The sequence below is a fragment of the Cydia strobilella genome, chromosome 27, assembly GCF_947568885.1.
Source record: "Cydia strobilella chromosome 27, ilCydStro3.1, whole genome shotgun sequence".
Classification (NCBI taxonomy): Eukaryota; Metazoa; Arthropoda; class Insecta; order Lepidoptera; family Tortricidae; genus Cydia; species Cydia strobilella.
In genome coordinates this window covers 4,215,871-4,228,683 of record NC_086067.1, presented here as the reverse complement: position 1 = coordinate 4,228,683, position 12,813 = coordinate 4,215,871, and the positions used below count along the sequence as shown (strand labels likewise).

Genomic DNA, 12,813 nt, shown 5'->3' with positions numbered 1-12,813 from the left:
CTTTTTATAGAAAATACCACATTTTATATTACTCTACTAAAATAGCTTTACAACCGCTACCAGGCATAAACACCGTATGTTTCATTTTAAAACACAATTTTATACATATTTGATCTACTTTTCTTTTGTAACATACGGTTGTTACCATGGTGGGGTAGAAAACGTGTTAACTTAAATGTTTGTGTACCTTTATTAATTTGTCATGTCAACACTATAGGGCGTCACGCGGCGAAGATACTATAATATTTTATCTTAAGGGGCTACCCGAGGTTTTCATCGGTTTTTGACAAGTTTTAAATCGTATCTCCTACTTTTGCACTACAAATACACTACCGTTCATAACTATTTGTGCCATTCTCAACCAAAAAGGTACTTATTGTCGGTTGTCAATAAGGCGCTTTTTCCATATAGCTTCAATTTGAAATCAACCTTATCGACAAGCGACAATGTGGTACCTTTTGGTTGAAAACGTCACATTTAGGCACTCGTAATTTTTTCCATACAATCGTATACAAAATAGACTAAGTCGCAGTCGGGTAATAGTTTTTTGTGCAGTTAACTTTTTTAATTTAACATACATAACAGAATATTCGTGTATATTGCCTATTTACCAAATGGCAAGCGTAAAAAAATCCATAAAACGTTTTCCAGTACAAAATCGTTTTATTTTGTATGAACTAGTACTTACATAAGGGTTTTTTAAATCGTTGCATAAAGTAAACTCGAAATTTTAAAGGATGTTTTTGGCAACAATTTGAGGCTCAATATATTTACCTACTTAAATAAAAATTCAATCCAACATGTAAGAGAGTCGAACAGTATGATTTTGAAAATAATTTTTGTATACGAGTACAATTGTATGGTGAAAATTGCGGCTGCCTAAATACTTTTAAGCGGTAGTGTAGAATTAAGACAAACGGATATCGGTTCTTCAATCTTTTATCTCCCTTTTTGTCTACCGGATTTTGAAAGAAATGAATACTTATTTATTTATTTTTTTAAACATTGTCTAAAAAACACTTTTTTCGTATCTCGATTGCTGTGAAAGATCTTACATATACGAAATCTACATATTTGGGTTCGTCTATGACGTCTCTAAAATTTGTTTAAGGTTTTAATTTTAAACTAATTAACACAATAGTTATGGCCAGAAATCCAGTTTTTTGGCCTAAAATTGTTAAATTTTGATGCCAAATCAGGGACCGGACAACCCTTTCCGCGATAAAACCCTTTCAATGGGCGAAACTTAAACACGGCAAACACATTGAAAGACTTTCCCTTTTGAACTGCAAGCCCATTCATACCCTTACCTTTGACTAACCCTTACCGAAAAGCTAACCAAAAATAAGGCTAGCTCTTAATAAGGGTTACCCTTATCTTTAAGCGCTTTTTATAAAGGTTTCCCTTTGCGTGAAAGAGACAGGATTAGTACATCTACGGTAGTGTATGAAAAGGAAAGAAAATACGTGCCTAGTCAAAGAACGCCGCCGTCGCCGCTGACGATCGCTCGGATTCGAAGTAATGTGTGCTTTATGAACAAGGTAGACGACTTAAATTAGCACGCTTATATGCTAAAAGGGAAGCCCTTTATAAGGCTAACCCTTATAAGCAATATGCAAGGTGTTGGTGAGCGGATGATAAGGGTTTTGTAAGGGTATTTGGGCTACCGATTACTCAAATGTGGTAGCTTTATATAAGGATTTTTAAAAGCAAAACAAAGGGTTTCGTCTGGCAAAGGGTATGGTGAGTTAAGCCTTATGCAATACCCTTATAAAACCCCGATAAGGGATAGCGGGCCGGTCCCTGTGCCAAATATCTCGAAAACAATGAAGTTTGAAGTAAACGCCAAATATCTCGAAGTAAACATGGGATACTATATTGCTTAAAGCCGTTGTTGTTAATATGATAAGATTGATAAGTTACAAAAAACATTAGAAAACTAAGGGATTCAGATCGAAGGTCATTGGGGCATGGGATCCCCTTAACATAAAATAGCTCGCTATACATTTTATATGAACCATCACAGACGGTTATGACATATTTTCATGTTACAGTGTCATAAGATATCGAGAGATACGGAGATTATATGTTAAGATGGCTAGCAATGCGAAGATGCCTTAAGGTGCGAGATATATCTTAACATGATATCTTAAGATACAAAATATATCGCAACATGATACAAACGACAAGGATACAATAATATTACAATTATTACACTATCTTAAGATATCGAGCGGATCTACTTATCGTATCTTAAACCGTGTGTGATACCTTAAGATACTATATTTTCTATCCAGGCATCTTAAGATAAAATGTTATAATACCTTCGCCGTGTGTGACGCCCTTAAACCATAATACACTCGCCTAAATTCGTACAAAAATTTCTAATTAGAAAGAAATTATGGGATGTCTTCAAAAATATAGATCTAATCATACTTTTAGGGACACCCTATACATATAGTAGTCAAACAAATGCCTTCATATGTGCCATTCTCAACTAAAAGGGTACTTATTGTCGCTTGTCAATAAGGTGCTATCTCCATAAAGATTGAATTTGAAATCAACCTTATTGACAACCGACAATGTGGTACCTTTTAGTTAAAAACGTCACGTAAGGCGTGTGGGTGGGAGAGTATGATGTACCTAATGTTCATGTCCCATAGTGAGTAGAGCTGGCAACAACGCGGCTACGGTCAATATGAGCACCTCGCAGAACTGCAAACCCCCGAAGCCCTTAGGCGCCTCCCCTAGGAAGGCGTGTGGGTGGGAGAATATGATGTACCTAATGCTCATGTCCCATAGTGAGTAGAGCTGGCAACAACGCGGCTACGGTCAATATGAGCACCTCGCAGAACTGCAAACCCGCGAAGCCCTTAGGCGCCTCCCCTAGGAAGGCGTGTGGGTGGGAGAATATGATGTACCTAATGCTCATGTCCCATAGTGAGTAGAGCTGGCAATAACGCGCCGACGGTCAATATGAGCACCTCGCAGAACTGCAAGCCCCTAAAGCCCTTAGGCGCCTCCCCTAGTAAGGCGTGTGGGTGGGAGAGTATGATGTACCTAATGTTCATGTCCCATAGTGAGTAGAGCTGGCAACAACGCGCCGACGGTCAATATGAGTACCTCGCAGAACTGCAAACCCCCGAAGCCCTTAGGCGCCTCCCCTAGTAAGGCGTGTGGGTGGGAGAGTATGATGTACCTAATGTTCATGTCCCATAGTGAGTAGAGCTGGCAACAACGCGCCGACGGTCAATATGAGTACCTCGCAGAACTGCAAGCCCCCGAAGCCCTTAGGCGCCTCCCCTTGTAAGGCTGGGAGTGGGAGAGTATGATGTACCTAATGTTCATGTCCCATAGTGAGTAGAGCTGGCAACAACGCGCCGACGGTCAATATGAGTACCTCGCAGAACTGCAAACCCCCGAAGCCCTTAGGCGCCTCCCCTAGTAAGGCGTGTGTGTGGGAGGAGTGGGTGAGCTCGGGCAAAACGTGTACCGTGGCCACGTAGAGGAAGGTGCCCGCTGAGAATAACATCGCTATACCTGTAGACAAAAAAGAGCTATGTAAAGAGGGTTGTAGATTTTTTGTACTAAGTCCATAGTCAGTGGTGGGACACTCTTTCGGGCAAACTCGGCTTCGCTCGGCTCAGCATTGCTCCGAGCAAGGGCCTGACACTCTTTGATAGAGAAATATAGTCATATTGCGATTCCTATAAGAAGAAAACCAAAATAGTGCCATGCTTTGTCTTTATCACCGACCGGGTATTTTTTCATGGTCGGGTTATGGCATCATAGCAAGTAAGCGATGGCGAAATACCGAGATTTATAAGAGTGAAAGAGAAAAAGGATATACATGAAACTGTCAATACATGAATATGTCTTTCTCTTACTCCTGGTCGCTCGGTTTCATGTCTATAACTACTTGTATATACTATGTCTATGGCTCCGAGCAATTATTAGGGTTGGCACAACTTGACGTCCCTTTGCGTGTACGACCACAGATAAGATAATGACTTGAATTTTGACATTCCTAAATAGCTGTAAGGGATAGTGCCATACATTAGAAAGGGACAGCATGATTCGACCCTGAATCGCTGTCAAACTTCGGGTTTTGTAGGAAGTGTCCTTTCTGTACGGTAGTACTATTACTCATTCTGTGCCATAGTGCAAAACTTAAAAAAATATGCACTCTAAAACGCTAATTAGAAAAGATAAGATATAATACAAATATTCTTTATAGCACACCTTAATAAAAGAAAACAATACCAAAAGAAAACAGAAACACAAGCAGAGGTAAACAACAGGCGGTCTTATCGCTAAAAAGCGATCTCTTCCAGACGACCTTTGGGAAGCGGAAATTAATAAAGTTACATATGTCAGCAGGTGTTCATTCATCATTTGAAATACTGAAAAGGTTAGGAACCACTGGTTTATATGTACATAGAGTAACTTATACTAGAGCGGTACTGTCATAGTAAATTTTGTAACCCCAGTAAATTCACTGCCATCTGTCGACACACTTTAAAACTAAAAATAAATATTTATAAAAATACAATAAAATGTATTTAAATATGGATAAATGATTTTTTTATTTGCATTAATTATTTTTATATGATTTTGACCCGTGTTCTTTCACTGGTATGCGTTAAAATTATAAATAACAAACGAAACAGTCAACGCCCTCTATAAGAGTGTAGGCCAAAACTAGTGGCGCCATCTGATCGAGAATCAAATTTTCGTGATTTTCGAGGCACGTTTTTTCCTTAGACTGTATCTATCTATTACGGAGTTATATCTATCTTTTATATGTTTAGCATTGCACCTGTGCGAAGCCGGGGCGGGTCGCTTGTAGGCAATAAATACTGACCAGTAGCGTTGAAATCGCTGAGTGTCTGCTTGCTTTCATTCCCGATGCCGAAATACGTTAGCATGGCGAGCAGCGGCGCGGCGCATGAGAAGATCAGCAGATGCTTGCGGATACGGTTTCTGTAACATGAAACGTGATTATACAATTTGTGCACAGCTAAACGGTTTGTTAAATGTGCCATTTTCAACTAAAAGGGTACTTATTGTCGCTTGTCAGGAAGGCGCTATTTCCATATATCTTCAATTACAAATCAATCTTATCGACAAACGACAATGTGGTACCTTGACGAATAAATCTTAAATCCATACTTAATCCATACTAATATTATAAATGCGAAAGTCTGTCTGTCTGTCTGTGTGTTCCCTCTTCACGCTTAAACCGCTGAATCGATTTAGATGAAATTTGGCATAGAGATAGGTTGAGTCCCTGAGAAGGACATAGGATAGTTTTTATCCCGAAAATCATGCCTTAAGAAAGTAAAAAGCGGGGTGGAATTGAGATAATTAATGTAGTGTCTGCTAATTTGTGTGCAAAATATGCTCAAATTGAATAATTGCTATGAAATTTTTTCCAGGCGCTATGCTTGCTTTAGCTGCTGTTAGTAAGTCCGCGCAGACGAAGTCGCGGGCAAAAGCTAGTATTATAAATGCGAAAGTCTGTCTGTCTGTGTGTTACCTCTTCACGCTTAAGCCGCTGAACCGATTCAGTTTAAATTTGGTATACAGATAGCTTGAGTCCCGGGGAAGGACATAGGATACTTTTTATCCCAGAACTCACCCCTCAAGGGGGTGGAAATTCGTATTGGGAATCAATAACGGCTGAACCGATTTAGATGAAACTGGGTATGGGGATAGTTTAAACTGTAGGGAAGGATATAAAATCATTTTTATCCCCGAAATCATCCCTTAGGGGTGTAAAAAATGGGGTGGAAATTTAGAGAGTGGCTGACCAGTGGTGAAAAAAAGGATGGATTTAAGAGGCCGTAGTCGATTTTGGAGCAAAAATTTTAAATTGATACATTTAGTCGTTGAAATTATACTTGTTTTGTTACGTAATATCTAAATAACAAGTATTGGTTTCTATTAGCACGTTTTCTCATCTTGCCTTTTAATAATGAGGTCGCGAGCGTGCGTCACCGGTAATATGTGAAGAGAAGGGGCAGTTTTTAAAAATTCATCAAAAAATTATGGTGGTAAATTATACAAATTGATGTATAAGAATAGTTTCAGCAAATGTTGTAGATTGTTCAAGTATCCAAATTACGTTGAAATTAAGTCGATTTTTCAGAGAAATTGTAACTTGTTTTGAAGTAATTTCTGGAGAAAATTGAATTCGTTTAACTTTCATTTCCTCGAACTCTAAGTCATATAACAAAAATGTAATCTGATAAAGGCCAAGTACAGAATATGTGTAATACAAATTTACCATTTTTAGCAGTCCAAACTTTACGAAATTTACAAATAAGACCGACAAAATCAATGCTTTACGCGCGTTTACCTAAACGTCCTTCAGAAAAAAAATCATTACTAATTTAGTGAGTCTGTTTTCAAAAAATTGATCTGATAAAAGGCAAGATAAGAAGACGTGCTAATAGAAACCAGTACTTGTTATTTCAATTTGGTAACAAAAGGTGTACAATTTCATCGAAGAAATCTATCAATTTTACATTTTTGCGACTAAAATCGACACCGGCCTCTTAAAAGCAGATTTGTTTAAAAATTAAGGTACCCAAATTACTAATTCCACGCAGACGAAGTTGCGGGCAAAAGCTGGTACAGAATAAATGAAGAACAATCGCCTTGCCTTGGTTTGCCTTGACAAAGGTCTTCTAACAATTTAGGTTTATTCGACGGTATTTTTAACCATATTCTTAATTTAGGGATCATGCACGTGGTAGTGGGTTTCACAGAAAAATCACAGAAATAAATATACCATAGAAGACGCAAATGCATCTACTTCGCGTGTCCGAACCCCGACCAAGCGTCGAGGTTGACCGTCGCTCTTTACAGTCCACGCGCGTCAGTTGTTGCAGCCGGACGTCCGTGAAAACTTAAAAAATGCTTCGTTGCATGATAATTAACTGCAACAGCCCAAAAATTGCGAGCACCCAAAGGCGAGAACATATTTTCTATCACATATAAGTAATTTTAATTTTATATTATGCGTAAATTTTGTATGAAAAAGTCGGCACGCTTGGTTTCAATACAAATCGTCGTATTTGCGTCATCTAGCGTATATATTAAATCTGTGGTAAAAATCTTAATCCGGTGAATTCAATAAAAAAAGGGAATGGAATACCTGTCCAAGCCAGCGTGGAGAAGGAATGTGACGAGTCCAAAAGCAGCAGGTGCTTTATGCAGCATGATGGCTAAGAATACGATAATTTCCACATCTCTGTGGGACGTGGTCGCTGCAGCGCCTAGGGCAACGCCGTCAGCTAAAACAGAAAAATGGTGTAGAGAATATGTATATAAACTTGGCCGCTATCGCTTAAGGCTCCTTTAATACTTCTAAAAAGACTCGCGCACTAAGGGTTCCGTACCATTACGCAAAAAACGGCAAAAAAATCACGTTTGTTGTATGGGAGCCCTACTTAAATATTTATATTGTTCTGTTTTTAGTATTTGTTGTTATAGCGGCAACAGAAATACATCAATTGTGAAAATTTCAACTGTCTAGAAATTTTAACTTTCATGAGATACATGAAATAAAACTATGAAAACGGATTATATCGCGTATATTGAATTTTTTCAATATACGCGATATAATCCGTTTTCATAGTTTTATTTCATGAGTAACTATCGCGGTAACCGAAGACAATATTATTTCATGAGATACAGCCTGGTGACAGACGGATAGACAGACAGACAGCGGAGTCTTAGTAATAGGGTCCCGTTTTTACCCTTTGGGTACGGAACATTTGGGTATTGTCATCCGATTTACAGATACTTGCTATGCAAAATTTCAACTCGATCGCAAATCGGGAATTGGGTAAAATTTAGCTTTCAAGATTTGACCAACACTAACATCTGCAACTCTCACAGTGCAAGTTAAATAAAAGCTTGTAAAATACGATAATAGCCCTGACATTAAATATTAATAGTTTTCCTTGTTTCATTAAATGAAGTTCTTAATAGCGATAAACCGTTTTGGTAGAGTGCCTGTTTCAGAGTTAAGCAATTATCATAATAATGAACACGATAAGCCTATTAATGATAAGGCATGTGTTTTAACGCCGAATGTGCCGTTACAATATTCATTATAAAGGTTCTAATACTAATTAAAAACTACCTACTACTTTTACCTTAGTTCATAAGTAATATGTTATGTTATAAATAACTTATGTAGGAAGTGGATTTTGAAAAAAACTCACTTTACGAATTTTACTGGATATATTTAACTATTTAAAGAAATTGGCAAACAACAAATTAACATAAGCACGTCTTTTCTTAGCGCTCAAAACAAGAATCCTCTAATCTAGTTACCATTTTAAATCTGCCGATGGCGTTTTGCCATCTCTTTCGCACGCACTAACACTCAGCATCACACTCTCTCATTTACACATCGTTCATTCTGCAGTTCGTTCTCTCACTCACTCTTTCAGTCCTTACATTCCGATCCACGCATCCTACACATATTTGTTAAAAATAGTAGATTCTACAACAAGGCGATCCATTAATAAAGCGATCCATTTTTATCCGAGGCAGTTTATTGGTTCGAGCGCAACGAGGACCAACATAGTCGAGGATAAACATAGACATTTATGCCTGAGTTATACACTCTGCTTTTCACTTCGATTGTGAGTAAAATATACAAAAATATCCAATATTTTAGGTTATTTTACCGTATTTATTCAAGACTAAAGAAAATTGTACTTGGGCCGATCGGGGGCGCCGCATAGCTGGCAGTTTGTATGGCAGATTTTGGACTTTATTGCTAAGTCAATAAGGAACGTAATAAATGATTTTACACTATGCTCTAGAACATAATAAGCAACTTTATGTCGTCTACGCACGACTTAAAAGGCGAACTTTACGTGCATGAGAAGTGAAAAATATATTTATTGTATAAGATTTTGTCCCCAAGTATACTTTTCTTCAAACTAGCCATTGAGACGATTCAGATGAGGTTATTCAGAGTTTCTATAAATTAGGTAAGATAAATTTCAGTTCAATTGAATACCAACTAGTGTTGTACCAAAACGTGTCTGCTAAAGCCGCATTATGTAATTAATAAATATTTTAGGATAATTTTACACAGATCAACCTCATTCCACAGTAATCTTAGTTAGGTTTGTGTTGTAGGCACTAAACTACAATAGATGTAATATACAGTTATATATTAATACTTATATAATTACACAGAAAACATCTATATCTCAGGAACAACTATTTGTGATATTACAAACAAAAATGCCCTTACCAGGATTCAAACCCGGGAGCTCCTGATTCGTAAGCAGGGTCACTACCGACTGTCAAAGGACTGTCTCATTTCAAACAAAGACAGAGAGAATCATACTATCTTTGTCTTACACTAGTAGCACCCAAAAGAAAAGGATGAGTACAGTTTTTTTTGTTCTTATTTACTGACAATTTGGTTGTTTGAAACATACCGGCAGCATGCACCACAAGACCCACGGTGGCAGTCATGTTCCTCTCCTGAGGATTGCCAGTCTCATTGTATCGCGAGGACATCTGGTCGACTAGCAGCATAAACACGAATCCTGAAACAATGCACGAAAGAACATGTTTCAAAACATTGCAACCCAATTAACAGGGAAAGGCTTTACCAGTTAACAGCTGTTTAAATAAACCTGAACGCAAGGAATTAAACGTATCCATAAAACAATTTTAGTGTGTGGCAACACTTGCTGATTGGTCTAAATCACAGAACACCTATTTTTAAAGAACTTGTATAGAGCAATTAGTGTAATAATTAGCACATTGCGTTTTGAGTTTATTGATGTATTTTTTACATGCAAAATTCTCCCTCTCGCGCGGGAGTCTCTCCCCTTAAGATTGTGTCAGATTTAAACTGAAATAAATGTCATGTACTAAGAACAAGTGACCGAGGCCTCCAGTGCCCCAGGCTGTCAGAGGCTGCCAGGTTGTTATTGTGTGTGTCAGATATTTTGCCATTTTACATTGCCAGATTATTGCTCTACTGTAAATATAAATTTTACTCACCAAGAACCAAAGTAATCCCAATAACACTGTGCAAATCCTTATCATCATGCATTGGAGGCTGTGCTGTAAAGTCCTTAGTAACAACTGTCGGTGCTGAGTGTTCGCTGAACAGGGAGCGGACACCCTCAGGGATAATAACCGCTAGTGCTGTGCCTACGAGGAGGCCTGCTCCAAACACTGTCACTTTTTTGAGTTTGTCCTGTGTAAACAAGGTTTTTTTTTAAGTATTGGTAGTTGCAATATGGAACGATATTAATCAAATTTCATGTAAAAAATTTGGTTACTGTGGTTTGTAAACAACTTTATTTGAAGCCGTACATTTGCATGAAAATATCAATAAATAATTGAAGGATGAGTTAACATTTCAGGGCTGAAATACAATAAACTAATACACTTATTATGAAAATATTACCAATAGATCAAGTAAATAGACTGTGACAGTAACAAAAAGGCAAGTAACAGATGTTGCAAGAGCCAAGAAATATGTCTTGTAATTTACAGATTGTAGACTAAAAGAAAGCTTGCACATATGGAATACATACCTCAGACATAGTCACATTTAGTGGTATACTCCCAGCTACGTAGGAGCCCACCAGCATCACCAGAGCTAGCAAGATAAGCACCCAGGTCCCATCCATATTGACTAGTTAACAATCTTTAATATTAATAGGAAATAAAGGGAGAATACGCTTTGTTCTGAACGGAAATGAGTTTAAACTCTTATCTAGTGTTTACAGTTCATGGCTTAGCCCACTAGTTATACAGTAATAACAGTAAATTTCGTTATACACGGATAATAATCATCACGCAGATTGGCTCAGTAGATTGGCCAATTTTGATTTGACGTTTGTGATTGTGACAGCTGAACTGACAACACGACATGCGCTGTATTTTTCTAGTTAGAAACAGTTGTGATAAATCGAGAAGGAAATTTTTTTTTAAATAATTTGTTTTCAATGTGTTTATTAATTTTATTATTATAAATTTATTACAACAGTAATTTTATTCTAGTTTAGACAAAGGATTTTTCATTCAAGTTAGGACCTAGCTGGTCAAGCAAATCTTGTCAGTAGAAAAAGGCGGCAAAATGCAAATTTAGAAAATGTAGGCGCGAGAGGATACCGTCCATAGAAAATTTGAATTTCGCGCCTTTTTCTACTGACAAGATTTGCTGCAAAGATGTGTAGAGGTCTTTAAATAGACTAATACATACTTATCATATACTTATAAACTGGCAACCATTGCCTTCTTTTTTCGACAGAAAACGGGAATTTGAAAAAAAAAGCAGGGACCGGCCCGCTATCCCTTAACCGGGTTTTATAAGGGTATTGCATAAGGCTTAACTCACCATACCCTTTGCCAGACGAAACCCTTTGTTTTGCTTTTAAAAACCCTTATATAAAGCTACCACATTTGAGTAATCGGTAGCCCAAATACCCTAACAAAACCCTTATCATCCGCTCACCAACACCTTGCATATTGCTTATAAGGGTTAGCCTTATAAAGGGCTTCCCTTTTAGCATATAAGCGTGCTAATTTAAGTCGTCTACCTTGTTCATAAAGCACACATTACTTCGAATCCGAGCGATCGTAGGCGGCGACGGCGGCGTTCTTTGACTAGGCACGTATTTTCTTTCCTTTTCATACACTACCGTAGATATATACTAATCCTGTCTCTTTCACGCAAAGGGAAACCTTTATAAAAAGCGCTTAAAGATAAGGGTAACCCTTATTAAGGGCTAGCCTTATTTTTGGTTAGCTTTTTGGTAAGGGTTAGTCAAAGGTAAGGGTATGAATGGGCTTGCAGTTCAAAAGGGAAAGTCTTTCAATGTGTTAGCCGTGTTTAAGTGTTGCCCATTGAAAGGGTTTTATCGCGGAAAGGGTTGTCCGGTCCCTGAAAAAAAGCCGCTTAATTTTCTTATTTTTCTTTCTAGAAATTTAATGTCAAACTTGTGGGAGTGCGGTGAGTTGATGGCAGGAACATTAAAAGCGCGAGTTGTGTTAAATACAAAGTTTAACAGTTACGTATACAATCATTATTAGTTTTAACCATCTATCATGCACGTGTAGTAAAATCTCCTTTTTTTCTGTCTACCTGACACTTGACAGCTTAATGTTGCCGTGGTTATTATTGTAAAGGTGGCTTCACACATGTATGTGGTCGCCACAAACTGTTAAAAATTGTGTAATTTGTAAATAGTAGTTATCATTTTATTTATATCTAGCTTATTTAGTTTAGGTTTAAGAATTAGTTAGTAATAAATGTTGCTGGAAAAGTGCCTAGTCATAATAGTACGGGCCTACGGGCGTATCTGATACAAGGATAAGCCCCATGGCAAACGTTCATAAAAGTGATGCTAAGTTTGGAAAAAAAATGTGTGTATTTATGTGTGTGTATAAGAAAAATTTAGGCCTTTATTTAGAAAAAAAATAAAATTGCAAATTTATATTTTACATTTCTTCTAAAATATTTATATGAAACCGTAAAAATATCAGAAATGAATTTAGCATCCTTGAGTTACGCGAAAATGATACCACACACCAAAATTGACCACATAGCAATACTTATTTAATTTTTTACAAATTTCGGGGGGCTCCCCGAATAACTCAAAATTTTGCATATATAATTCGATTGGCTCCCCTTTCTAAATTAATCTGTGAGTCAAAAGGAGCAACTGTGCAAAAGGAAATTCCATCATCATCATTTGCCATAAATCGCACTTTTTTTGTCGTGTGCACCACGGACAATAACGGAAACTTAAC

The 12,813-nt window shown here is 37.4% G+C and overlaps 1 protein-coding gene across 1 annotated transcript; it reads right to left on the bottom strand.

Moving 5' to 3' along the window:
* Positions 1 to 1,446: 1,446 nt before the first annotated feature.
* LOC134753564 (zinc transporter ZIP9-A) lies at positions 1,447 to 10,878 on the bottom strand. Its single transcript, XM_063689474.1, has 6 exons — positions 10,593 to 10,878; positions 10,051 to 10,249; positions 9,477 to 9,587; positions 7,163 to 7,301; positions 4,865 to 4,983; positions 1,447 to 3,540 (listed from the first exon to the last, which is right to left on the bottom strand). The coding sequence occupies exons 1-6, from the start codon at positions 10,686 to 10,688 to the stop codon at positions 3,338 to 3,340; spliced, it is 867 nt and encodes a 288-aa protein (XP_063545544.1). The 5' UTR covers positions 10,689 to 10,878; the 3' UTR covers positions 1,447 to 3,337.
* Positions 10,879 to 12,813: the final 1,935 nt, after the last annotated feature.

Bases quoted from the DNA above. Each gene is read 5' to 3' on its own strand.
- LOC134753564 (XM_063689474.1), bottom strand. From the start codon at position 10,688: ATGGATGGGACCTGGGTGCTTATCTTGCTAGCTCTGGTGATGCTGGTG. The intron at 10,250-10,592 runs GTATGTATTCCA...TTGTTTACACAG, and splicing joins TAAATGTGACTATGTCTGAG to GACAAACTCAAAAAAGTGAC. The intron at 7,302-9,476 runs GTATGTTTCAAA...TTTCTGTTTTAG, and splicing joins TCTTGTGGTGCATGCTGCCG to CTGACGGCGTTGCCCTAGGC.